Raw genomic sequence first — 23,180 nt, forward strand, 5'->3', positions numbered from 1 at the left:
GCAAAACATTGTGTATAAATGGGTTTCCATTTGATCCCTCGGAAGAGCCAGAGTCTGAAGTTTTCCATTTCACGGTCAAAACTTACAGCTTCCTTGCCTTTCTTGGGGACAACTACTACCCAGAAATTCATCGGATTCTGCAAACAGATTTCCCTAGCCGACATGTTTAGCATCTTCATATGTTTCCTTCTCTTTTTTCCAGGTGACTAAATGCCTTCTCAGGAAAGGAAAGCAAAGCAGAGCCAAGAGGAATTTCTTTTCCTAGCCCAGTAATGCAAGCAAAGAACAAAAAGAAAAGCCACGTTTTAGGCAAGTAATCAAGAAAGGAAAGTTCTCTCTTTTGGGTTTCTACCATCATTAAGTACAGATAATCATCATCAGATTCACTCATTCACCACAGATCACTTTCGTAACCCCAGATTTGTTCTTGATTAGGTACGTTTTCATTTCCTGTTACTGTCAAGTATAACTAAATAATAATCACATTTACCATCTTTTATCAATATAGAGCCACCATGCAAGGCCTTCTGCAAGCAGTGAGATCATGTCGTGAAAAGCTAAGGCTTGCGGTTCTAGGGCAATCACAGGCAAGAAATGCAGGGCAGTTCAAGGGATCAAAGGACATAGTGGTGATGGAATCTCCAAGAACGCAGCTCAAGGGACTGGAGAACACGACGGTATCAGATGTATTGATGACCAAAGGAGGAGAGAAAGCGGGTTCATGGCTTTGCTGTAAAATGGATGACACGGTGTATGATGCTGTAAAACAAGTATGTTCCAAACTCAAACTATAGTTTCTTACTAATCCTTCTGTAGTTGAAAATTAATACTATAATTCTAACAAATATGAAGATGGCTCAAAACAACATTGGGTCCTTGGTGGTTCTGAAGCCCGGAGACCATCACCAGATAGCAGGAATCATTACAGAAAGGGGTATGATCTCTGCGGCTAGTTTTTCTTTTCCTTTTCAAGAACTTACCCTGCAAAAAATGAGCCAAAACAAACAAAACTAAGCATTGCAATAAACCTGACCTGATGAAGCTATATATGAACTTATGAGGGGAACAGATTATCTCAGGAAGGTGATTGTGCAAGATAGAGCATCCAAATACACAAGAGTTGGAGATATCATGACTGACCAGGTTGTTGCTTCACAGTATGAATGCTATCTTATTCACGTATTATTCATCTTCATTTTTCTCCTAACCGTCCTCTCCTGCAACAGAGCAAGTTGATAACAGTTGCATCCGACACAAACATTCTACAAGCTATGCAGATCATGACAGGTAATTGTAGCAGGCTGATGGACAAATTAGTATGCAAGTGCAGGAAAAGGGAAAATGAAAAGTAGCAGATCTTTCCTCTATCCAAAAAAAATTAAACTAACAACATTTCATGCTTTATATTTATAGAGAACCAAATAAGGCATGTTCCGGTGATAGACAGAAAGATTGTGGGTGTGGTCTCAGTTGTGGATATTGTCCGAGCAGTAGTGGAGCAGCAGAGAGGAGAAGTTAAGCAACTAAATGAATTCATCAGGGGAAATTACTATTGATGCAGTACACATCTAAGACACCGTATACTACAGCTTGCCTGAAGCACAAAGCAAATAGCCAAATAAATGGAGAATTGTAATTCGAGCTATATTCTTGCATATGAGGATATTATGTGTAAAAGACAGATTTAATATCCAGTACTAGAAAACATGAAAAGAAATTGAATTGGCAAGATGATTCAATAAGATGAGCAATAATTTAGCATTAAAGAGGCAAATTTCAAGTCAAGCAAGGCATTGACTGTCCATGACAAGGTCAGCCAAATACGAATCTTGAACATGTTATGAATTTCCTGTACTTGCTGCCCTCGAGGTATGCAGCTGGCATTTGATGTTCCTAGGGCAGCAGAAAGGGCTTACATTGTTGGTGTATAATAGTAAACTTAGATGCACCGGCATGGATCTGTTCAAAGAACACTATCCGGAGAAGAGCCCCAGAAGTAAACAACCTTGCCTGATACATAACTAGTGAATAATCAAAACAATTTTACAGACGTCTTCAAAAAGCCGTGGCTCAAAATGCTACCCTAACGAAATGCAGAATTTGCAAATCCCTGAGCTTCCTTCAGTTTGCAAATCCGTGCAGCTTCTTGCTTAAATCCACCAGCTTCGAGTCCATTTATGACCCTATCAAAGTCCTCGGCTCCCAACTGCTCCTTTTTAGCCTCCACAACACTGAGAGCTTGAAGAGCCTTCTTCTCAGCCCCCGCACTTGCATACATTGCACAAAGACTAACATTAACTTTGAAAGGCGGAGTCTCACCAAGCTCAGCTATCTTATCTACGACTTGTTCAGCTTCGTCAATTAGCTGCAACTTACTCAACCAATCCACAATAACCGAGTAAGTAGCAACACCTGGCTTAAAACCACGCTCCTCGAGTTCAAGCAGAAGTTTCAAAGCTTTATCCAAATTATTCTTCTTCTCATATGCTGCTATCATGCTAGCTGTACATCTGTCATCTGGCTCGTTTCCAAGCTTCATCAGGTAATCGAAAGTATGCCTAGCATTATCCGCGTGGCCAGTTTTCGCATATGCTTCAATGAGCAGTGTATGGGACTCTAAACTTGGCTGATAACCGGCAAACTGCATCATATTGGATATCCTTTCAGCTCCATGAGTGTCACCACGCTGAGCATATGACGTCAGCAAAGCCATATACATCTCTTGTGTGGGTTTGATATCTCTGGCCTCCATATTTCTGATCAACGGCTCAGCCTTCTTTGGTTCGCCTGCATTTACATAGGCCATTATCATAGCGGTGTACATCTTTGCATTTGGTCGGAACCCTTGTTTTATCAAATTTTCAAATGCCACTTGCGCTTGATCAGCATTCCCTGATTTGCCGTACATTTGAACTACAGTAATTGATGTAGCAATATCAGGTACTAAGCCTTTATCATTCATCTTTTTCAGAATTCTCTCAGCATCTTCAAATTGGTTCTCTTTGGCATGTGCATAAATGAGTTTAGAGTAGTCGCTTATGTTTGTTTGGAAGGACTCTTCATCAAGAACATGTTCTGCAATCTTAAAAATCAATTGAAAAAAGACACATAAACAAACAAAGGCAAAAGACCATTAAAGACATTCAAAATGCAAGCCATCAAAGAAAGGGAAATTAAAATGCATAGAACCCAACCAACCAAATCCCATAACTTTTGCACCTAAAATGTCATCTTATAAATTGCATAAATGCAGAATGCCCATCACTCAGAATTATATATATATATAGGCCATTGTTCACGTAAGTCCACCCCTTCCATGAGCCCATGTGGACAGATCTAGGCCATTGAATGCTTGAGCTCAATGGCTTAGATTTTGCCCAACTCTGCAACTGATTGCAGGGTTAGTGAAATCTAAGCCATTGATCTCAAGCATTCAATGACTCAGATCTGTCCACATATTCAATGACTCAGATCTGTCCACACGGATTCATGGGATAGGGGTGGACTCATTTGATCATGAGTCTATATATATATATGTGTGTGTGTGTATATAAGGGTTCAACCGGTAACTCAGACACTAGAAGCAGCCAATTTGAAATGTGATAAGAATACTAAATGAGGGAACATTTAAAATATACAATCTTTGAGCAAAATAACAGGAAAATGATGAAGCTTTAACTGAATAAATGCTATAGAGTCTGTGTGGGAACATACCTTGAAGTATAAATGAGCATTCTGTTCCTTTATCTTATCAAGCAGACTTATCCAATCGACCCTACTAGGTTGGAGCAACTCAACCCATTCAGCTAAGAGAGGAGCAGGGTCACTATGCTCAGGCAATGAAAGAATCTTTTCAGTAACAAGTTTGCACTTCCCAGATATAGGCTTCAGTTCTTGGGGAGAAATAATGGATTCTGCCTCATGAATTTTATCAGCTACATCAGCCCACTCCGGGCTAGATAAATCAAGCCCATAAATTTTGTACTTAATCTTCCCATGCCTCTTTGGGAGTGTAACCTCGGGCTCGACCTTGCCCACATCACCATCTTCTCTAACACTCTTCGTTTCTGCAGTTTTCGATTCTTCTAGTGTTCCAGACATGGCATTTTGTTCCCTTAACTTCTCCAAGCTCCCATAAAATTCACTCTCCTCCATCTTTTCCCTTGCCCACTTGAACCTAAGCTCCCTAAGCATCTCACCACGAATGCCAATTTCGCCGGCAAACCTGTACATTTCCTTCACTTCCTCTGACTGAAGAAACCCCTTCAGTTTCTCCTTCCTTGTAGCTTTCTGCATATCATCCAACACTGAATTACTCACCTCCCAAACCGTTCTCCACAAATCCGGACTAAAATCCTGCGGAGATGTATCAGTTCCCTCCCCTAGGGTCTGCTCAGCTCCACTTTTTTCAATCTCAGAAGCGACTTTCTTAACAATGGACAAAAGCATCGCATCAATCGTATTCTTATCGTCGCCAGGATAAGCTTCATTCAGCTTCTTCCGCATTATCCAAACAAATCTCGATAGAAACTCATTCGTAGTGGAATCATCGTCATCATCCTGTGATCCAGTTTCGGAATCCATCACAACAGTTTCCTGGGCAGTATGTATGAATCTAGAACCAAAATCCGAAAACGGTTTTCGGTATTTCGGCACATTGGCAAGGAGAATGCCATGAAGATCAGGGTTTGAAGAAAGTAGAGAGGAAATGGAGGAGGGAATCGTTCTATAATTTCGGTGAAAATACGTTTGTTGAGATAAAATTCTAGTGTTATTGAGCTTCCTAACGCAGTTGATTGATCTTCTGGTGATGAAATGCTTCAGATTCATTCTCGTTTCTCGCAAGGGATTAGATCGGAGCTCAGAATTGTAGGGTTTAGAGTGTTACTGGTTAAAAACTTCTAAACCCTAATCTACTGGAAAACGGAAGGGAGAGAAGAATACGTAAAAAAAAATAAAAATAAAATAAAACTAAAATAAAAAATCATTGGCTTCTCTTCTTTACTAAAACCCCAACTGTTTAGATTGAAGGTCCATATATTTCTTTCAGTGGTCCATATTCTTTGTAAGCCCATTTTTTTTATTTAATATTATTTGGCTCTTTATTTACTTTATTTTTTTTGTATTAATATTGCTTTTAACTAGGCTCTTTTTTTTTTTCTTTTTTTTGGTTAGTGTTGGGAGCTAGCTTGCCAAAGCCCACTAACTGTGGGGAGATTGGCGGGTTGGTATATTATAAGTCCACCTAAATGGTGGGTAGCGTTGCCAAGTTGTAAGTTTAGCGGGCTTTTCCACGTTAACTCACTTTAATATTACTAGTATTTTCACCCGTGCGTTGTACGGAATAAATTTGTTATAATATTTTAAGAAATATTTGAATCGATATACAATTATATAAATTATAACATCGAATATGAGTATTAATAAGTGTATAAATGCAATTATAGTATGAGTCTTCCTTGCATGTAACAAATATCACAAAAATTCAGTGTTCTAAAATAAGTGTATAAATGCAATAGGTAGATAATTTACATTATTGCATCATATTCATTAATTTATTTACTTGGGATAATCAGTTGAGTAATTGTTGATTGGCCGTAGAGCGTTGTGTTGGAGGAAAAAGATGATATATAGTGAAGATGATATTGCCCTTCACTATATATCATCTTCTTCCTTCAACACGTTGATATTCTCTAGACAAATAACTGTTGGAAAAAAATTAGCATAAAATGACATTTTACTGGCAATATTATGGTACAAATATATGTGGGGTCCACTTTCGATTTGGGTCGGGTAAAAGTGGATTCGTGTTCTTCGTAGTTAGACGAAAAGATTGATATATTGTACGCTCAAAACTGATAATGGGTGAATGAGAAATTGGCTCTCAAAGTTGACCCATTTGAGTTAGAAAAATATAGAGAAAAACCTTTCAAGTAACTTTTGTCCCACATTGGTTTGAGAAGTGGTTTGCACCACTACTTATACAAGAGTTTTTCTAAGGCTTATTGAATTGTATAGCATAGAGGCTATCTCTCGCGCGCAAGGGGGTGCAAATGAAATCCCAAAATGAACTTAAAAAGGCTTGTCGTTCAGAAAATTGGTAATTGTATTAATATAAATACTGAATTATTGTAATTCTAGAATATATTTTATTAGGAATTCTATTTTAATTTACAATTGTATTAGGGATAGGAATTGTATTACTATATTTTACAATATTACGCACACCAAAATATTATAGGTCTGTTTTGGTCGGGAAAGTTAAAACTGAGGATATTGTTTTTATTAATAGTATAGATTGCATTGCGTAGAAATATATATACTGAATTATGATTAGAGTAGAATCAGTTCATTCAACAACAGATTACACAAAGTAAGAGTCCTATTTGAGTAGGATACTAACCTCTCCTATTCTACAGGACTATTAACATAGACTAAGTTACAACCACAAATACAAGACTATAGAGTAAATAATAATAATAATAATAATAACCACACTAACACACCCCCTCAAGCTCTAGGTGGTAGCGCAGCAACATGGAGCTTGCCTCGTAAAGCCTGAAACCTCGGTCCCGGTAATGGTTTGGTGAAGATATCCGCAAGTTGATCCTTTGTAGACACAAAGCTGACAATGAAGTCACCAGACGCAACTTTGTCCCGAACAAAATGATAGTCGATTTCGTCGTGTTTTGTGCGAGCATGGAACACCGGGTTGGCTGCTAGATAGGTTGCACCTAGATTATCACACCATAAAGTCGCAGGTTTCCCGGAGTGGAGTCCGAGCTCACGAAGTAGCGACACAACCCAGGTTACCTCAGCCGAGACATCAGCTAGGCCTTTGTATTCGGCCTCTGTAGAAGACCGCGCCACAGTACGTTGTTTCCGTGAGAGCCAGGAAACAAGATTGTCGCCAAAGAATACCACATAGCCACTGGTGGATTTTCTATCAACTGGACAGCCGGCCCAATCAGAGTCGGAGTAAGCATGTATCTTGGAAGAAGCCGATGCAGAAATACGCAGAGCATAATCTTGAGTGCCTTTAACATAACGCAGAACCCGTTTTAACAGACCCCAGTGATCAACTGTGGGAGAGTGCATGAACTGACAAAGACGGTTAACTGCATATGATAGATCAGGACGCGTAATAGTTAAATACTGAAGGGCCCCAACGAGACGTCGATACTGAGTGGGATTATCAAACAAGTCAGAAGACGGCGTAGTGGACTGTGTGATAGCTGTCGGAGTAGATAGTGGCTTGCAGTCAGCCATACCTGCACGTATGAGGATATCCTTTATGTAGCGTCGCTGAGACAGCATAAAACCCTCGGCGACCGAAACAGTCTCAATACCAAGAAAGAAACTCGGAGTGCCCAGATCTCTAATCTTGAAAGTGGTTGACAGTCGGTGTAGCAATGTGGAAATCAGAGTAGTGTCATTACCCATCATGATGATATCATCAACGTACACTAGCAAAAAGACCTTTGAATCTCCAATAGTGTAGTAAAATAATGACACATCAGTTTTCGAAGAGTTAAACCCTGTAGTAGTCAAGAAATCATGTAAGCGCTTAAACCAGGGGCGTGGAGCCTGCTTGAGGCCATAAAGAAAGCGCTGTAGGTGACAGACATGCTCAGGATGAGCTGGATCCTCATACCCCGGTGGTTGTTTCATGTAGACTGTTTCAGATAGGTGTCCATTAAGGAAGGCATTATGGACGTCTAGCTGCCTCATGGTCCAATTGTTCGAAACTGCTAGTGAAAAGAGAATCCGGACTGTAGTCGGTTTGACCACCGGGCTAAAGGTGTCGAAGAAGTCTTCACCCCCAACCTGATTAAACCCCTTTGCGACTAGACGAGCTTTGTGACGCTCAATGGTACCATCCGCTTTGCGTTTGGTGCGGAATACCCACTTGCAACCAATAATATTCATCTGGGGTGTAGCCGGTACTAGTAACCATGTGTTGTTATGTAGTAAGGCGTTGAATTCCTGATCCATCGCGTCGCGCCATTGCGGATGTCCCACAGCCTGGGAATAGCAAGTTGGGTCAAGGCTCGTCGTCAGTGCATAGAATTGCTCATCAGTGCCTTGCGTTTTGCAACGAGTACGCACGACATGAGTGTTGTGTTGAGTTTTAGCCCGAGGTGGAGTTTGTGATGCAGTTGAGTGTTGCTCAGTTGATTCCTGCGGTGCCTCGATTGGTAACGCAGGTGGTTCATGAGCAAGTGGAATAGCCGTGGAGACTGGCTGAGAACCCACGTGTACGGGGCTAACACCCCATGGTAAAGCCGGAGTGATTTGTTCAGACTCAACCTGTAATGAGGCAAAGGGAAAAATATATTCATCAAAACGGACATGCCGACAGATAAAGATTTTCCCGGTAGTGAGGTCCATGCAACGATATCCCCTAAAGGAAACCGGGTAACCTAGGAAGACACAGGGAGTAGACCGATACTCTATTTTATGCTGATTGTAAGGCCGGAGATATGGGTAACATCTGCACCCAAAGACTCGAAAGAAAGTGTATGGTGGTGAGGATTTATGTAACCGGTAATATGGACTGTCGAAATTAATTGCAGAGGAAGGAAGACAATTAATTAGGTACGTTGCAGACTCAAAGGCATAATCCCAATATTGTTGAGGTGTTGAGCTTTCAGCCAGTAGGGCCAGACCGGTTTCGACAATGTGCCTATTCCGGCGCTCAACACGACCGTTTTGTTCGTGTGTATAGGCACATGATTGCCTGTGAATGATACCTAATGACTCAAAAACCTTATGCAGGCGTCGGTATTCACCCCCTAAATCAGATTGTATGGCTTTGATAGAACGCAAAAACCGTCGTTCTACCATTACCCGGAATAAATCAAACGTTTTATAAATATCAGATTTTAACCGAAGCGGATAAAACCAAGTAAAACGCGAAAAATCGTCCACAAACAGAACGAAATAACGACAACCTGAATGAGAAATCAAAGGAGACGGACCCCATATGTCCGTATACACTAAGTCTAATACATTTTCACTAGTGCTAACTACCCTATCTAACGAGAAACGTGAGGACTTGCCGAGTTGACACGCCGAACACAATTTTGCAGCACTAGTGTTATTTGTTGTGACCGGAACAGACTTCAGAACTTTCTGGAGGACACGACTGTGAGGATGACCTAGCCGTTGGTGCCAAACGACTGACGACGCCCGAGAGGTGACAAACGCTGAATGAACTCGCGGGATAAGTAGCTTGTACAAACCCCCGTTGACCGAACCTTTAAGCATAATTGCCCGGGAATTGGAATCCTTCACATAAAACAGATTTTTGTGAAATTCAAAGAAAACGTTATTGTCAGTAGTAAATTTATGAACAGACAATAACGGTAAACACAAATTTGGAACATGTAGTATCTGTGACAATTTTAAAGACTTAGACGCGGAAGGGATAGTCGCATGGCCAACACGGGAAATCTCCAAACCTGTGCCGTTACCCACGCGCAACACATCGTCGCCGTTATAGGTGTCGGACTGCTGCATCATATCCGCGGCTGGAGTCGCGTGCGCGGAAGCTCCAGTATCGGGGATCCAGGCATCGGCAGCAGCAGGGGTATCACCTTCGCCGGAGAGAGCGACGTTAGCGTGACCCGCCGGCCGGTCATCATACTTGCGGAAACAGTTCAACGCCGAGTGACCGTGAGAGCGACAGATCTGGCATCGCGGTCCGCCACCTCGCCCGCGACCGTTGCCGCCTCGACCACGGTTGCCCCGACCTCTACTGTTCGTCGGATTTCGGCCACCTCCGTGAAACTGGCCGCCACCGCCATGTCGACCGCGGCCTGCGTAGAGGCAGAAGCAGAGCCGTCGATCGGCAAATTGCCCGTCGGAACGTGGTCATCAGCCTGGATGAATTCCTGGGCCTGCAGCATGTCGGCGAGTTGAGGCAAGGTTACCTCCGTGCCCGTGACGGTGAGCGAGCTTGCAACCGAACGGTACTCCGGGCGAAGACCTCGAAGCACATATAGGATCTGCTCATCCTGTGAAAGGTGGCGGCCGGCGAGGGAGAGCGCCTCTACCAGCATCTATGCGTGACCGAGGTAATCCGCCGGCGTTGCATTGCCTTGCCTCAACGTTTGGAACTGCCCGAGAAGGCTCAGGCACCGTGCGCGGGAGGATGAAGCGAGAGCCGACGTGACGGAGTCCCACACCTCCTTGGCGGTGGTCCGGCCAACGGCGAGGTGCATAACCTCGTCGGAGAGTGATGAGATGAGCATCGATAGTAGCGACTGATCCTGCTGAACCCACGCGTGGTATGCTGGATTGGCCGCCGGAGGTGTAGCCGGGGTAACGGAGGAACCCTTAGCCGCCGGAGCGGGGATCGTCGGGGAAGGACAGGGGATGCCGCCGTCGATGTAGCCGAGTAGATTTTGTCCCCGGAGAAACGGTATTAGTTGGGTTCGCCAGAATAGATAACTGTGATTTGTTAGTTTTAGGGAGACGAAGTGATGAGCTTGGGTGAGAGGATTGGGAGGATTTGCAGGTGCAGCGGCGGGAGGGGCTGGGTTGACGGCGGTGATCGAGCGATCGGGATTGGCGGCCATCGGAAAACCGGGATGAGAAACGGTAAGTTGATCGGAAAAATAATTAAGGTCCCTAACCTAACGCTAGCTGATACCAGATTAGAGTAGAATCAGTTCATTCAACAACAGATTACACAAAGTAAGAGTCCTATTTGAGTAGGATACTAACCTCTCCTATTCTACAGGTCTATTAACATAGACTAAGTTACAACCACAAATACAAGACTATAGAGTAAATAATAATAATAATAATAACCACACTAACAATTATTACCATTAGTAATTCTAGTCTAGAATTGTATTACAAATAGGAACGTAGGGAAGAATATATTTTATTAAGAATTCTATTTTAATTTACAATTGTATTAGGGATAGGAATTGTATTACCATATTTTACTATATTACGCAAACCATAATATTATAGGTCTGTTTTGGGCGGGAAGTTAAAACTGAGGATATTGTTTTTATTAATAGTATAAATAGATTAGTTGCATAGTCTTGTATTCATTAGTTACTACTCCGTATAATTTAGTCAATTCTTTTACGTAAAAGAATGTACATAATAATCAAATACTTTAATAAATACTTCGTACATGTTAATGATGAATATAAAATAGTGATTCTAGTATACAAATCTTACATGACTTTTTTTTTTTTAAACTATAAAACATGATTTTTCTCTATTAAAATCACCCTATCGTTCATTACCATTATCTATAAGGTTTTTTTTTTTAATATTTATTTTTATTGAATAAGCTAACCTTTACAACAAATTAATTTAAAAAATAAGTAATACCCTGTAATAAATATTGGAGATATACCTTGACCTTTTGGGCCTGATAGGGAAATACGTCATCAATTTAAGAGATTTTACTCGAAGACCTACAATAAATTATGACCAACTTTACCCCGATCTCTCTCAATGAGGCAATCGTTTATCTCCCGAATACACCTACTCGGGTTGCTAAACAGGTTCGCATTGAAAGAGAATTGCCTTACAATTACAAACCAAGTAGGGAGACCCATCACATCATTAGCATCTTGATGGCCAGCCTCTTTAAGGACACTTGACATAAAGAGAGTAGTAGTGGCAAACATAACAGAGGCCCTGCATGTGTTTTCCCTTCACCTCCCTATATATAGCGCATTAAATGTACTTAATGGGGACCTTTTGAAAGAAATCTCATTAGACATCATATCGGAATTCACCAACCACATAGAGTTTAGCATGTATAACAGAACAAGTTACTCGACACATGAAACTAAATACTTAATACGATCAGATTAGCTGTATCAGGACCCATCCAACAAATCTCATGTAAGAAATAACAAGGTTAGTTCATATAGATTATCCGGACATGAAACATTTCAAGCACGAAAAAGAATAAGAGAAATTGGCTAAGTTAGGAGTAAACACATGAGATGGTTAGCCCAATAACTCAACCTAACACGGTTACACGGTGTCAACAACAAATAAGGTTACACGGTGTCAACAACAAATAAGGTTAAGTTTAATGGCAACGGTGAACTACCATTCTATCATGTACCGTCCATTTTTAGGCCATGTATGTACCCCACATCTTAACATATTGGCCTTGTTTGGTAAATAATCAGCCTATCAGCCAATTTTGGCTTATTTGACCACTATTAGTTGTTTGGTTAATAAGCTTTTTGATACTCCAAAATGTTAAAATTCAAAAGGCTACTCAAAGCAGCCTTTTCAATTAGCTTTTTGAGAAAAGAAATTATACTAAATAGCTATCAGCTAACAGCCAATTTATCAAACAACTTTCTACAATCAGCTAATATTATCAACAAATCATACTTTCTAATCCAAACAGCCAACCCAATCAGCCAACAACCATTTACCAAACAGGGCCATTATAAAACAACACCTTGGATTAGGAAAGGGAGACTTTTGGCCTCTTTCCATTCTGAACTCTCTCTCTGAAAAAATAAAAAAAAAACACTTTTTTTCAATAAGGTGTTGGTGAGTAGGTAAAACATAATTTTTGTATTAAAAAGTTACGTCAATAAGGTGTTGGTGACTGGTGAGCAGGTAAAACATAATTTTTGTATTAAAAAGTTAAGAGGAGGAGGAGGAGAAAGAAAAAGAAAAGTGCAACTTGCATAGAATTTAAGAATTATGCTTTATTAGTGAAAAGTAGTTGAAATTTAAGAATTCGTTTATAGAAGTAACTTTTTCAATCACTTCTCATATACAAAAATCCTCTGTGGTAATACTGACCACCTAGAAAGGTTGTTGAAATTTTTTGACGATTAAACTGACAGTGATGACCCGTGGTTGTTGGCATTTCTGACCACCACAAATGGAGTTGGCAAAGTGGAATTCGTAACTTAAAAATCTGTAAAATCTTAAAATATTTCAACTATCGTAACTTCTTCTATACCCATGGCACCTTAACGTCACCATTAGAATGGGAATTCGTATCTGAGAGCATAATTTTTGCAACTACTCCGTATATATTTGTGTTTTATTCTTATACTCTTCAGACCAATATTATGCAAGAAAAGTTGTGGTCTAAAAATATGTTAAGTAAAAAAATTAAGACTACAAGAGACAAATCTTACTTTTATAAAGTGTAGATCGAAATCTAGAAATGTAGAATAGATGCTCTGATAATATAGGTTGCCACTCCTGTGGCTTAGGATTTCATGTATATCTTTGTCTCCATATCCAATTGTCAATTTTTGAACTTTCTTGGTAAATTTTACATTCTCATGAAATGACATTTCTATCAATCTTTTTTGGCAATACAAATTAAATCCTATGAAAAAACCAACAAATTATCCCATAGATGCTAGATCATCTATAATAGTAAACAATATTCCCATTGCTGAATTAATATAAATGGAACAAAAAAACTACGTCACGTTGTTTATTATTCGTTTATAATTTGACATTTAATTTGTATATATTCTTATTGATTGGTTAACATTTTAATACCAAAAGAAAATGTAAACAAGATAAAAAGTTGGTTAAGAGATCAATCAATTTGGGTAACTAATGAATGAAATGTCAAACTATGAGCGGAAGGTGTATTATGATGTTATATCATTAAAGAAATAAGCCGGGGTCCATTAAAAAATGTATAAAAGTGAAGACTCAAGACTTCCTAATTTCTATTGTACACTCGTGCCTAGTTCATCTATTCATGAATGAACTTAACTTGCCCCGAATGGGATGACTAAAGGAGTAGAGCATGATTCTTATACCAAAAAGTCACGAGTTTAATTCTTGTCAATACCTCTCAGTCATAGGGTTTACCTAGTGCACATACTAGGTAGTGGTTGTGGGTTTCCCACGTCATCCAAAAAAAAAAAAGAGGAATGAACTTGCCTGAGGTTCAAGCCAGTAGTGTTGCTTCAAATGTTTTGGCATCAAGACATTTCCTTGCAAAGCAGCTTATTCTGGATGTCTTCATAATCCAATAGTATTTCATGGATCCACTGCAATCAAAATGATGAGTCAACTTGAAAACTCAGTTATATTCAGCAAGATACCCAAAAAAAGTAAAAGGCCTTGCTAAAATTCCAGTGTAAATAAGTGAGGATAGAACAGGAGAAAATTATTCCAATTCGCCTAAGAAAATGCAAGCAAGCAAGAAAACATATATTTGACTCTGGAAAGTGAAAACACATTCAGATTAGTCAAGAAAAGAAGGCTAATCTGTTCTCCTATCTCTTATACCATTGCCGTCCAATCTAGTAAGCATATGTCAAGAATCAAGATTTCGCTGTAGCACTCATGGGTCTATCTCCTTATCTTTTGGAACATTTCATCAAGAAAAGATCCCTCCGGCGTATTCTTTTTTCCATGTTGATTCAACCACTAGAAAGAACCTATCACAAATTGGCATAGCTTTATTCATAGATTCCCTCCTTAGTGTACTTCTCAAGCTAGCTTTTACTGGCATATGAAAGGGAATAAGGTAGGAGCTCATCATAAGCCGCCTGATCTTAAGAACATCACCATCTTTGGTTATATGCAATGTTTTTCTTCCAATCATAGGAAATAAGGTAGGACCTCATCAGAGAAACAAAAGAGTGTTTCTAGGTGAGAAAGTGGGCAATGAACCTTTATATGGAATTTGGGATAACAAGGATTCTAAATATCAAAGGCTTACTTTATGACAACATAGATTCTAACTGCATTTTTACTTGAATATTACCTATGAGAAGGGTCCTCCAGCTCCATGTTGGCAGTATCTCACAGCCAAGCACAAAGAAAGTGTTGATCATATTAGTCTCACACTATCAACATAAGCCTTTAGTTGAGACAGAACACATCCTTCAATTTGGTCTCGCTAATAGTTTAAACTTTTAGCTGAGACGGAACACATTATTCGATTGCAAGTTGCCTAAAAGAGAACATCCTAAATAGATTTTGAGAAAGTTTCATTTCCTTTAGGTAGTTGTCAAGATGGTTGCTGTTGGACCTTGGCTTCTAAACTAAAGGGGATATAAGTTAAGGCTTACTCTCTCTTTTCAAGCAAAAAAATTAAGGGAAAATGTCTCAGAGGAGATGTCACAAAATCTCACATTACCTTTCAAGAGGTAATCTTATTACTAATCTCGCATTCCGTGAACCAAACGCCCCCGGAGGATCTAAGATATTTTATAAAGAGTGAAGTTTTTTGAATGAATTTAATTTCCTTTTAGGGGACCAATTGAGATCAACTTTCTAAATAGGGAAATGGAATCAGTAGGATGGGGTAGTATGACAATTCAATTAGCTCAAAAAGGTGATGTTTTAGTGAATCCATATATTGGCACAATGAACCATCAATTCCATTGTAAGCAAATTACACTAAGAGCATAAAGTTCTTGCTGAAAAAGGATCTAATTTGACATATTCTAAACACAGAATATGGTGGCAACTCACTGATTATTCATAAATCATGTTCAATATTACCTCACATAGTCCTGCAGAACATTTAGTTTGGGGAGAAAATCATATTTATCTCTCAGCAAACAATTGGTAAGAATTACCCCAAAAAATAAAAATAAAAAAAGGACAATGTTATAAATTTCAAATCCAAGAAGAAAATTGCCATTCCATTATATTGTAAATCTGCAGAGTTAGTAAACTATTCAAAAGCATGTTTACACTACAAGAAAAAATTTCAACTTCTTGTTCTTAGTTAAGCATATTTCAGCATGATAAAGGCGATCATTAAAAGCCATTAAGAAAGTGAATAGTTTGAATTTTGACATGCCAGATTTATTGCATCAATAACAAACAAGGGGGTTTCTATTAGACCTAACCAATAAAACTGCATTCTCCTATCAAAAGATAGCAGAATATCTGGATGTATTTTCCTATGGACAATTTCACTCATAAGGCATGCATGCACAACTGTTTTAGCCAGTAGAATTGGAATATGGATCTAATCCTCACCAGCTGGGTAAATTCCCTAATTGATCCACTTGCTTGTGATATTATAAAAGACAAAAAAAGGACTTTATCACAGAATTAATTATGAAAAGTTGGACGTCTGATACTTTTAAGTTATTCTGCCTCCACCTCAATTTCCTCTTAGCCTTACTTCGTATTGTGGTTCTTGGAAGTGTAGAATCGCAACTGTGTACCCTCCTTAAAAAAAATTAAAATATTATTGCAACTTGCCCCACTCCAACACCTTCTCTGCCAGCATATAAGGAGCTAGCATTGAACTCTCATTCCCATACCATCCCCTTGCCTTCAGTCCTTTTCTCTCGACTAAAGGCAGCTTTCTGCATTCTACACTTGCCTTTGCTCACCTCAATACTTCATATACGCTCAAATTCTAATCGCTAATGGCCTCCTGGACAGCAAGACAAAACAAGAAGTTTGAAGAGGCTTTAGCCATATATGACCGGGAGACTCCCGATCGCTGGTATAATATTGCAAGAATGGTAGGAGGGAAATCGGCAGAAGAAGTAAGGAGGCATTATGAACTTCTTGTCAAGGATATAATGCAGATAGAAAATGATCAAGTGCCATTGCCAAATTACAGGGCTGCTGAAAGCAACGGCAGAGGATATGCTAACGAACAGAGGTAGTGTAATAAATCTCTGCTGCTTGCATTACAGCATTAAGGTCATCATGCATTTTGTTTAAGCATTTTATCATATCTGTGAAACTAAGAGATTCATATAGGATATTATGGCTAATCATTTCATTATATCAGTGAAACTAAAAGATAAAATTGGATATTATTTTAGGCTTGTAGAAACACTATCTACATCCAATCAATCAATTAATATGAATCAACTGGCATCAGTGGAACAACTACAAATGCATCCATTCTAAATATTCAAACTCTCCATTTCTAGAATAGTCTTGCAAGGTTCTATTTTTAGTAGCATAAGTTGTGGCCAGCTAAAGTAGTCAGTTTTAGCCCTTTACTATATAGATAATCTCCATACTTTTTTAAGACCAAACTGGAAAGCTTCACTGCACATATGTACTTAGTTTTCATGTTTAATCAAGTTGTATATTAATCTAATTGAGTTCCTTAAGTAACCAGTAACCACATGAAATCTAATCCTTGTTCTTTTAGATCACATGCAAAGTTCCCTATATCTTAATCTTAAGAGTCAGACAATCACTTGACAAAAATAAGGTTATTTAATGTGTGTCAGACAACCACTAGGCAAAAATAAGGTTATTTAGTTAATCTTCCTGCCTCTCACATGATTCAGTAATATTATATTCTTAATACTCCACACAAATTCATTGATAACCCTTCAGCAATTCCAAGACTCTAGACAAGAAACTTAACTCTGGGATAAATTATATGAAAAAATGAGTGAATGAATAAATATAATATTTTAGCAGCATTGGCACTTCTATACAGGAATTCTCACAGAATCCTCAGGTTTATGGCCAGTGTTCTTTTTTTAAAAGTCAATTGTGCTTTTCGTGATGAATGACCATTTAGACATCTACACGTAATAGCCACCTATGATTTTCACCTTTGGTTAGGAGTAGATTAATGAATTGATTGACTTGTCGCCCTTTTTAAGCTAAGGAGACACTAGCATTCAAACTTTGACCTGCTTTTAAGGAGATTTCAAGCTAAGTAGATAACTTGTGAATATGCTGTCTACTCTTTCTATATTGGTTGTCTCGAAGAAGATAAGTAGACAAAATGCTCATCTCTACTTTGGTGGGCCAAGTCTGCACATTAATACCGACTTACAGAGTAGTATTCTACAATCAAACAAGACTCTTTTTAAACTACTAAGACCAAGTGCTTTTCTTTCTTTTGCCAACAGGCTTCTGAGGAATCTGAGGCTTCAGTAAAGCTCACATGCGACAACTTAAGCGAGAAGATGTGTAAAAAGAAAAACTGCAGAACCAGGGGCGTATGAATTCAACATCTATACGCCTATATCTACTTGATCTCACCAACTTCTTACCGCTATTTTCACATGTAATACAGCAATTGTTCAGTTGTTTCTGCTTATTTTCTTGTTGTTCGCTGCCCTTAAGTGTCTAATATACTGTGTTTTTCATTGAATTGTTAGTTACACTGCCCTAAAGCAACATTTGACGCACACAGGATTAAAATCTGCGTGATTTATGAATTCTAACACCAGTTTCGTAACCTAAAAGCATAGAATCTAATTACAGATAGCATTCGTACTTATACTCGGTGTATTACTCAGTTACATTGAGAATGAATATTAACTGACTAAATGCAGAAACTATTGAAGCAATAATTTAGCCAAAAAGGATAAAAAATGAAAGGAAATGATGACTAATGCAGGATTAAAAAATGTGCAGCCATGAGCCTTGCATTTAATTACCTTGTGTTCATCCAGCCATCTGCATCCATGGGAGCAGAGAATATCGATACACTGAAAAACCTAGAATCGACAAGAGAAAATTGGGGAGAAATCTAGGAAAACAATACTCGTATTACGGAGTGATCCTCGACAGCAGAACGGGAGAATTACAGTCCGTTAGTTATCGGCGGCGAACCGGATCGCCGGAAACTCGGATTCCCCGTAAAAAAATTGGAAATGCAGCAGCAGGAAATAAATGCATCCCCATGCAGCCATGCTATAAGCAGTGTGTAAAACTCCCCAGTTTGGAATTAAAAATACAAAAATACTACTCCCAACTCACAACTTTTACTCTCGTTTAGTATTTAAAAAAATATGAGAGTTGCAAATTTTGTATAGTAAAATTAGTGATGATTCATTGTATTTTTTAAATTTAATATGATCTATCCTATTTTTTCGCAATTGCAATGGCTTATTTATTTCTTCATGTTCAAAACAATAAGATTGTTTAGATTCAACGGGATCCAATCCCATCCATTTTTTTTTTTTCCAAAACTTGGACTTATATTGTATCATAACACGGATATCTAGTTAGTGAAATAGAGTCTAACGTGTGATTTCCGCCGAACATAAAGGAAAAGGTTCTTAAGGTTTGTGGAAACGTGATATATGGATATTTGAATTATAGCAATTTGAAAATAGATCAGGATCGCCGGATGAATTAAAATTTAAAATGAAGTCGGCCAGTGTAAAACTGAAATTAATTTTTTCAAGCTACCATATGTGCATTCATATAGTAGCTTGTGCGCACTCACGAAGGGTCTCATGAGACTCTCGAGAACAGGTGAATCCACTTGAATATTAACTTACTTATTTATATATATATATATATATATATATATATATATATATATATATATATATATATATATATATAATATAGAGAGAGAGAGAGAACGGATCAGGTGCAAAGCTTCTTCCAGATGAAATGTGTGGATTAATCAAGTGCAGTAGCATTATGGTTTTAAAAAAAAAAAACACTTCCAAGTTTAAAGTGCAACACTTGATCATTTGCATCCATGTTAGGAAGCACATCTCACCCTGTTTTTCACGGGAGAAGCTTCACATGTGAACCATCCCCCTCTCTCTCTCTATATATATATATATATATTCGAATTTCCAATCAAATTTCATTACATTGAGTCAAATCAACATTTTTTTATGTTAGGATTCGATTTGAGTGGGTGAGTTTAAAATTAGCTTGATAACACCTACCATAACCATAAAGTATAAATGGTACCGAACGTAATAATGCAATATGTTTGACAAAATTATACCATTCGCAATGACATTAAAGATAAAAAAGAATATTACAAAGCAAAAGGTGGAAACAGCTCTTCCTGTAAATCCACTGTACTAAACCATGCAACTCTGCAAGTAAAGGTGTGAATATGATGCAGGGAACAACAGCATTCATACATTGAAAAAAATTAATTTTAGCAGAAAGGAAAGAAGAAAACAATGGAGTTACAACAGGGTGGAGAGAGTCCAGATACTTGAGCTTCTTCACCTGACAAAAATGGAAGTTTCGTTCACGGCTTCACCACCTTAATTCTCCAGAACTCTCTGCTTTCGAAGGATCAACGTTCCATGGCGAGATTTACAGGGTCCATGGGGGTAGAAGACGATATAAAAAGCTACACCGGGATTTCAGTCACTGTCCCCAAGCACATGCCCTGTAGTCAAAACACACTGCAAGATTGGTAAAACAATAGCAGCATGCTGTGTAATGTAACAGGAAGTGGAAAGCCTGAACAGAGATCATATAAAATAGCATCAAGGGGCGTGCAGGGAAGGGAAGAAGCCACCAGGAATGTGATGCTGACTGTGATGACACATGGATCTGCCAAAGCTGACAGATACATTGAAGTAAAGGTTAAGTTTATGTTCTTGCTATTTTATTATTTGATACATAATATTCTCTCAATTTTTTACGGGGATTGGCCAATTCATATAACTAAGGCAGGCTATCTGCGCCAATCCCCTCAGCACATATTCAGAGAGATTCTCTAATGGCTAACTTCATTATAGTATGGATATAAATAAGTGTGTATCTATATCTAAACCCTCATACACATGAGATGTGTGTCTCCCAGCTTAACATCCAACTGTAGCTGCAAATATAACATCTATGGTTGTTAGTTGTTACGAATTGCAAATCAGCCATAGCAGCCACCATTGAATGTTAAGATAAGGGGCACTCATCAATGTTTGACATTCTCTAGTCTGGAGGTACTATAAACTTCAGCTTAACAATGTTTTCCTTCTCTGGTGCAGAGTGCTATACTGCTATAAGATTCTGGTTGGCAGTGTTTTAGTGAATAATTGTTTCAGAGAGGAGAAAACAATACAAAAAAAAACCATAGAAAGAAGAAAAAGGACAGTTAAGTATGTTACTTGGTCTTACCAGTTATGGACACGGAAGGAGAAGTAGTTTCCTTTGTTAAGTCTGTGTTTCAACGGGTCTCAAGCTAATGTCTAAATTATAAAGAATACTCAAACTCTCGGTTGTACTTTCATTGGACTGCAGAGAGAGTAACACAATGTAATATTCCTGTTCATCTCTCTTATTCCGCTTTTGATCAGAGTGTACACTATGCTTGGTCCTTTGCAGAACACCCCACCATACAAAGGAACATTTCTAATGCGTATAATTTCAAGCAACAACATGAGGCCTTGCAACTACTGGAGAACTAACTCAAAGGTTCTGATGTACTTGTGCACTCTTTACTCAAAACACTTAAAAATACTTGCTACTCCTAGCTTCTAAAAGAAAACGAAACTACTTTTACAAGTTTGTGAAAGTTTGTTGCAAAAGGTGTTCAAAGAAAGAAAGAAGAGCCACAGATTTAACAAAGAAAGAAGTCTCTAAACAATTTTAAAAAAATTCTAAAACACTAAACCAATTGATTACTAGGCTTCCAGCAGAAGTCCAAGCACAATCTATTTAGATCCAATAACAACAAAATTCTACCCCAATTAAACAAAGTACCCAGGCTCGCAGATTGATTACCACAGAAGAATTATCCAAACACAACCTAAAAAAGAACAAGCAAGCTTGGAAACAAGATTTTGGCATCTAAATATTTAATAATGCCCTATAAGATCTTCTAGCTAATTTCCAGCACAAAGACGTTGAAATATGAGGATTGCATAAAGATCCTCTCCATGTTAGGAATTCCATTGAAACTACAAGGTAATTGATTCATTTTTAGTAGAATCTTATTTAACCCAAATTGGCAACAAAACCCACCAAGGTTAACACAGCAATCCCCGTCTCCCGGATTGGAACTTACAGAGAGATCGGGACTTTAAGTCTTCATATAAAACTCAAGGACTGCCCAGTTTAAAATCTAGAAGCCAAGCGAGTGTGTAAACATCTAGCATTATATTCAATTTTTGTAATAAAAAGGCAACAGCTTTAGTATCTTCCATTAGAAAATTTAAGCACAAACAACTGAGCAAGTATAGCAAAGAAGGCGGATGGGCCTAATTCTATCACTAACCTCCAATTATGTAATACAAGAAGAAAATGGAAACTACCAAGAGAAATGGCCCAAGAATTGCTGATGATGTAGTTGGCATCAAAGTAAGGTTCATTCAAAACTAGAAGGGACTGGAAAAAAATACCCCAGATTCATGATCCCATTCATAGGATCCAAGAACTGCTGATGAAGTTGATGCTGTTCTTGCTGTTGCTGCTGCAAACTGGCATCCAAATCCGTTACCACAACATTGGTGTTTGAATTTGTGTTCTTGGCCTCCACAAATCTCCAAATGTACCATGCCGCCACTGACCTATACGGCCGCCATTTTTCACACAACTGATCCATCTGCGACGGCCTGGGCAAATCCTCTAGCTCGTTTAGCATCTGCACGCCTTTCCTTATCCCGAGATCGTGAATCGGCAAAACGTCCGGTCTGTGCAGGGAGAAGATCATGAACATGTGGACTGACCAGGATCCGATCCCATTGACCATTGTGAGCATTGTGAACAAGGATTTGTCGTCCATTTCTATAATGGACTTGTCCGATAAAATCGCGGTCTGGTATTTCCGAGCTAGATCGTGTAGATAGCTGGCCTTGCGAGCCGAGATGCCGATTTGGCGGAGCTGTTGAGGGGTTAAGCTGAAAACGACGTCGGGGAGGACGTTCGATTCTCCGCCGCATAGGGAGATGAAGCGAGTGTAGATTGAGGTTCCGGCTTTGAACGCGAGTTGCTGGAAGAGAATGTTTTTGGTTAGGGCTAGGAATGGGGGCAGGAAGGGCTCGAGAGATGGGGGCGCGTGGAGGTCAATAAGCGGGGCGAGTCTAGGGTCCGATGATCGGAGGTAGCTAATGGCGGCCTCCAGCTCGCCGTGGCAGGAGAGCGACCGCGCGACTATTCTAGGCACTAGATCGGAGCTCTGCGCCGCCGCCGCCGCGGTAGCAGCGGCGCCGGAAGGGGAGAGCTTCCGGATTTTGCGGGGCCTGGAAGGGAGCTTAGTTACCGGTGACGCTTTTTGCGGCGGTGCGTCGGTAATGGAAGCCGGAGAAACAGCGGCGGCGGCGGTGTCGGCGACGGAGATAGTGACGTCATTGATGTGCTCATATTGTGGTTCGGTTTTGGGGTGAGATTCCTCTGCCATGGCTGATGTTCAGTAAGGAATTGAGTGTTAGCTCCCCAGTGGTCATCCAATTGCCGGAAACCCCCCAATTCTGCAGCCGTTTGCGGCGGCGTGGTGGTGGTTGAGTGAGTGGCGGAAGAAATGGTGGGGCGGA

General features: G+C 39.3%; 4 protein-coding genes across 4 annotated transcripts; 2 read left to right on the top strand and 2 right to left on the bottom strand.

The window, feature by feature from the left end:
• The first annotated feature begins 151 nt into the window (after positions 1–151).
• LOC116022408 (CBS domain-containing protein CBSX3, mitochondrial) lies at positions 152–1,742 on the top strand. Its single transcript, XM_031263138.1, has 6 exons — positions 152–435; positions 509–770; positions 853–934; positions 1,070–1,143; positions 1,227–1,287; positions 1,414–1,742. The coding sequence occupies exons 2-6, from the start codon at positions 516–518 to the stop codon at positions 1,554–1,556; spliced, it is 615 nt and encodes a 204-aa protein (XP_031118998.1). The 5' UTR covers positions 152–435; positions 509–515; the 3' UTR covers positions 1,557–1,742.
• Positions 1,740–5,024, bottom strand: LOC116022405 (protein NUCLEAR FUSION DEFECTIVE 5, mitochondrial). Its single transcript, XM_031263134.1, has 2 exons — positions 3,715–5,024; positions 1,740–3,082 (listed from the first exon to the last, which is right to left on the bottom strand). Exons 1-2 carry the CDS (start codon positions 4,828–4,830, stop codon positions 2,084–2,086), a joined length of 2,115 nt encoding a protein of 704 aa, XP_031118994.1. The 5' UTR covers positions 4,831–5,024; the 3' UTR covers positions 1,740–2,083.
• An 11,220-nt stretch (positions 5,025–16,244) lies between these two features.
• LOC116023092 (protein RADIALIS-like 1) lies at positions 16,245–18,091 on the top strand. Its single transcript, XM_031264059.1, has 2 exons — positions 16,245–16,624; positions 17,847–18,091. Exons 1-2 carry the CDS (start codon positions 16,383–16,385, stop codon positions 17,872–17,874), a joined length of 270 nt encoding a protein of 89 aa, XP_031119919.1. The 5' UTR covers positions 16,245–16,382; the 3' UTR covers positions 17,875–18,091.
• Positions 18,092–19,665: 1,574 nt separating this feature from the next.
• On the bottom strand, positions 19,666–23,180 carry LOC116022846 (DNA-3-methyladenine glycosylase 1). Its single transcript, XM_031263731.1, has 2 exons — positions 22,050–23,180; positions 19,666–20,095 (listed from the first exon to the last, which is right to left on the bottom strand). The coding sequence occupies exons 1-2, from the start codon at positions 23,045–23,047 to the stop codon at positions 20,074–20,076; spliced, it is 1,020 nt and encodes a 339-aa protein (XP_031119591.1). The 5' UTR covers positions 23,048–23,180; the 3' UTR covers positions 19,666–20,073.

This window comes from Ipomoea triloba, chromosome 6, assembly GCF_003576645.1.
Source record: "Ipomoea triloba cultivar NCNSP0323 chromosome 6, ASM357664v1".
Classification (NCBI taxonomy): domain Eukaryota; kingdom Viridiplantae; phylum Streptophyta; class Magnoliopsida; order Solanales; family Convolvulaceae; genus Ipomoea; species Ipomoea triloba.

What these genes read in the sequence shown, in the direction of transcription:
- LOC116022846 (XM_031263731.1), bottom strand. Translation starts at nt 23,047, where the DNA reads ATGGCAGAGGAATCTCACCCCAAAACCGAACCACAATATGAGCACATC. An exon ending in AATGGGATCATGAATCTGGG is followed by an intron (nt 20,096 to 22,049) that starts GTATTTTTTTCC and finishes TTTTGACTACAG; the next exon opens with GGCATGTGCTTGGGGACAGT.
- LOC116023092 (XM_031264059.1), top strand. Translation starts at nt 16,383, where the DNA reads ATGGCCTCCTGGACAGCAAGACAAAACAAGAAGTTTGAAGAGGCTTTA. An exon ending in GGATATGCTAACGAACAGAG is followed by an intron (nt 16,625 to 17,846) that starts GTAGTGTAATAA and finishes TTTTGCCAACAG; the next exon opens with GCTTCTGAGGAATCTGAGGC.
- LOC116022408 (XM_031263138.1), top strand. Translation starts at nt 516, where the DNA reads ATGCAAGGCCTTCTGCAAGCAGTGAGATCATGTCGTGAAAAGCTAAGG. An exon ending in TGTATGATGCTGTAAAACAA is followed by an intron (nt 771 to 852) that starts GTATGTTCCAAA and finishes ACAAATATGAAG; the next exon opens with ATGGCTCAAAACAACATTGG. An exon ending in AGCTATGCAGATCATGACAG is followed by an intron (nt 1,288 to 1,413) that starts GTAATTGTAGCA and finishes TTATATTTATAG; the next exon opens with AGAACCAAATAAGGCATGTT.
- LOC116022405 (XM_031263134.1), bottom strand. Translation starts at nt 4,830, where the DNA reads ATGAATCTGAAGCATTTCATCACCAGAAGATCAATCAACTGCGTTAGG. An exon ending in ATGCTCATTTATACTTCAAG is followed by an intron (nt 3,083 to 3,714) that starts GTATGTTCCCAC and finishes TTGATTTTTAAG; the next exon opens with ATTGCAGAACATGTTCTTGA.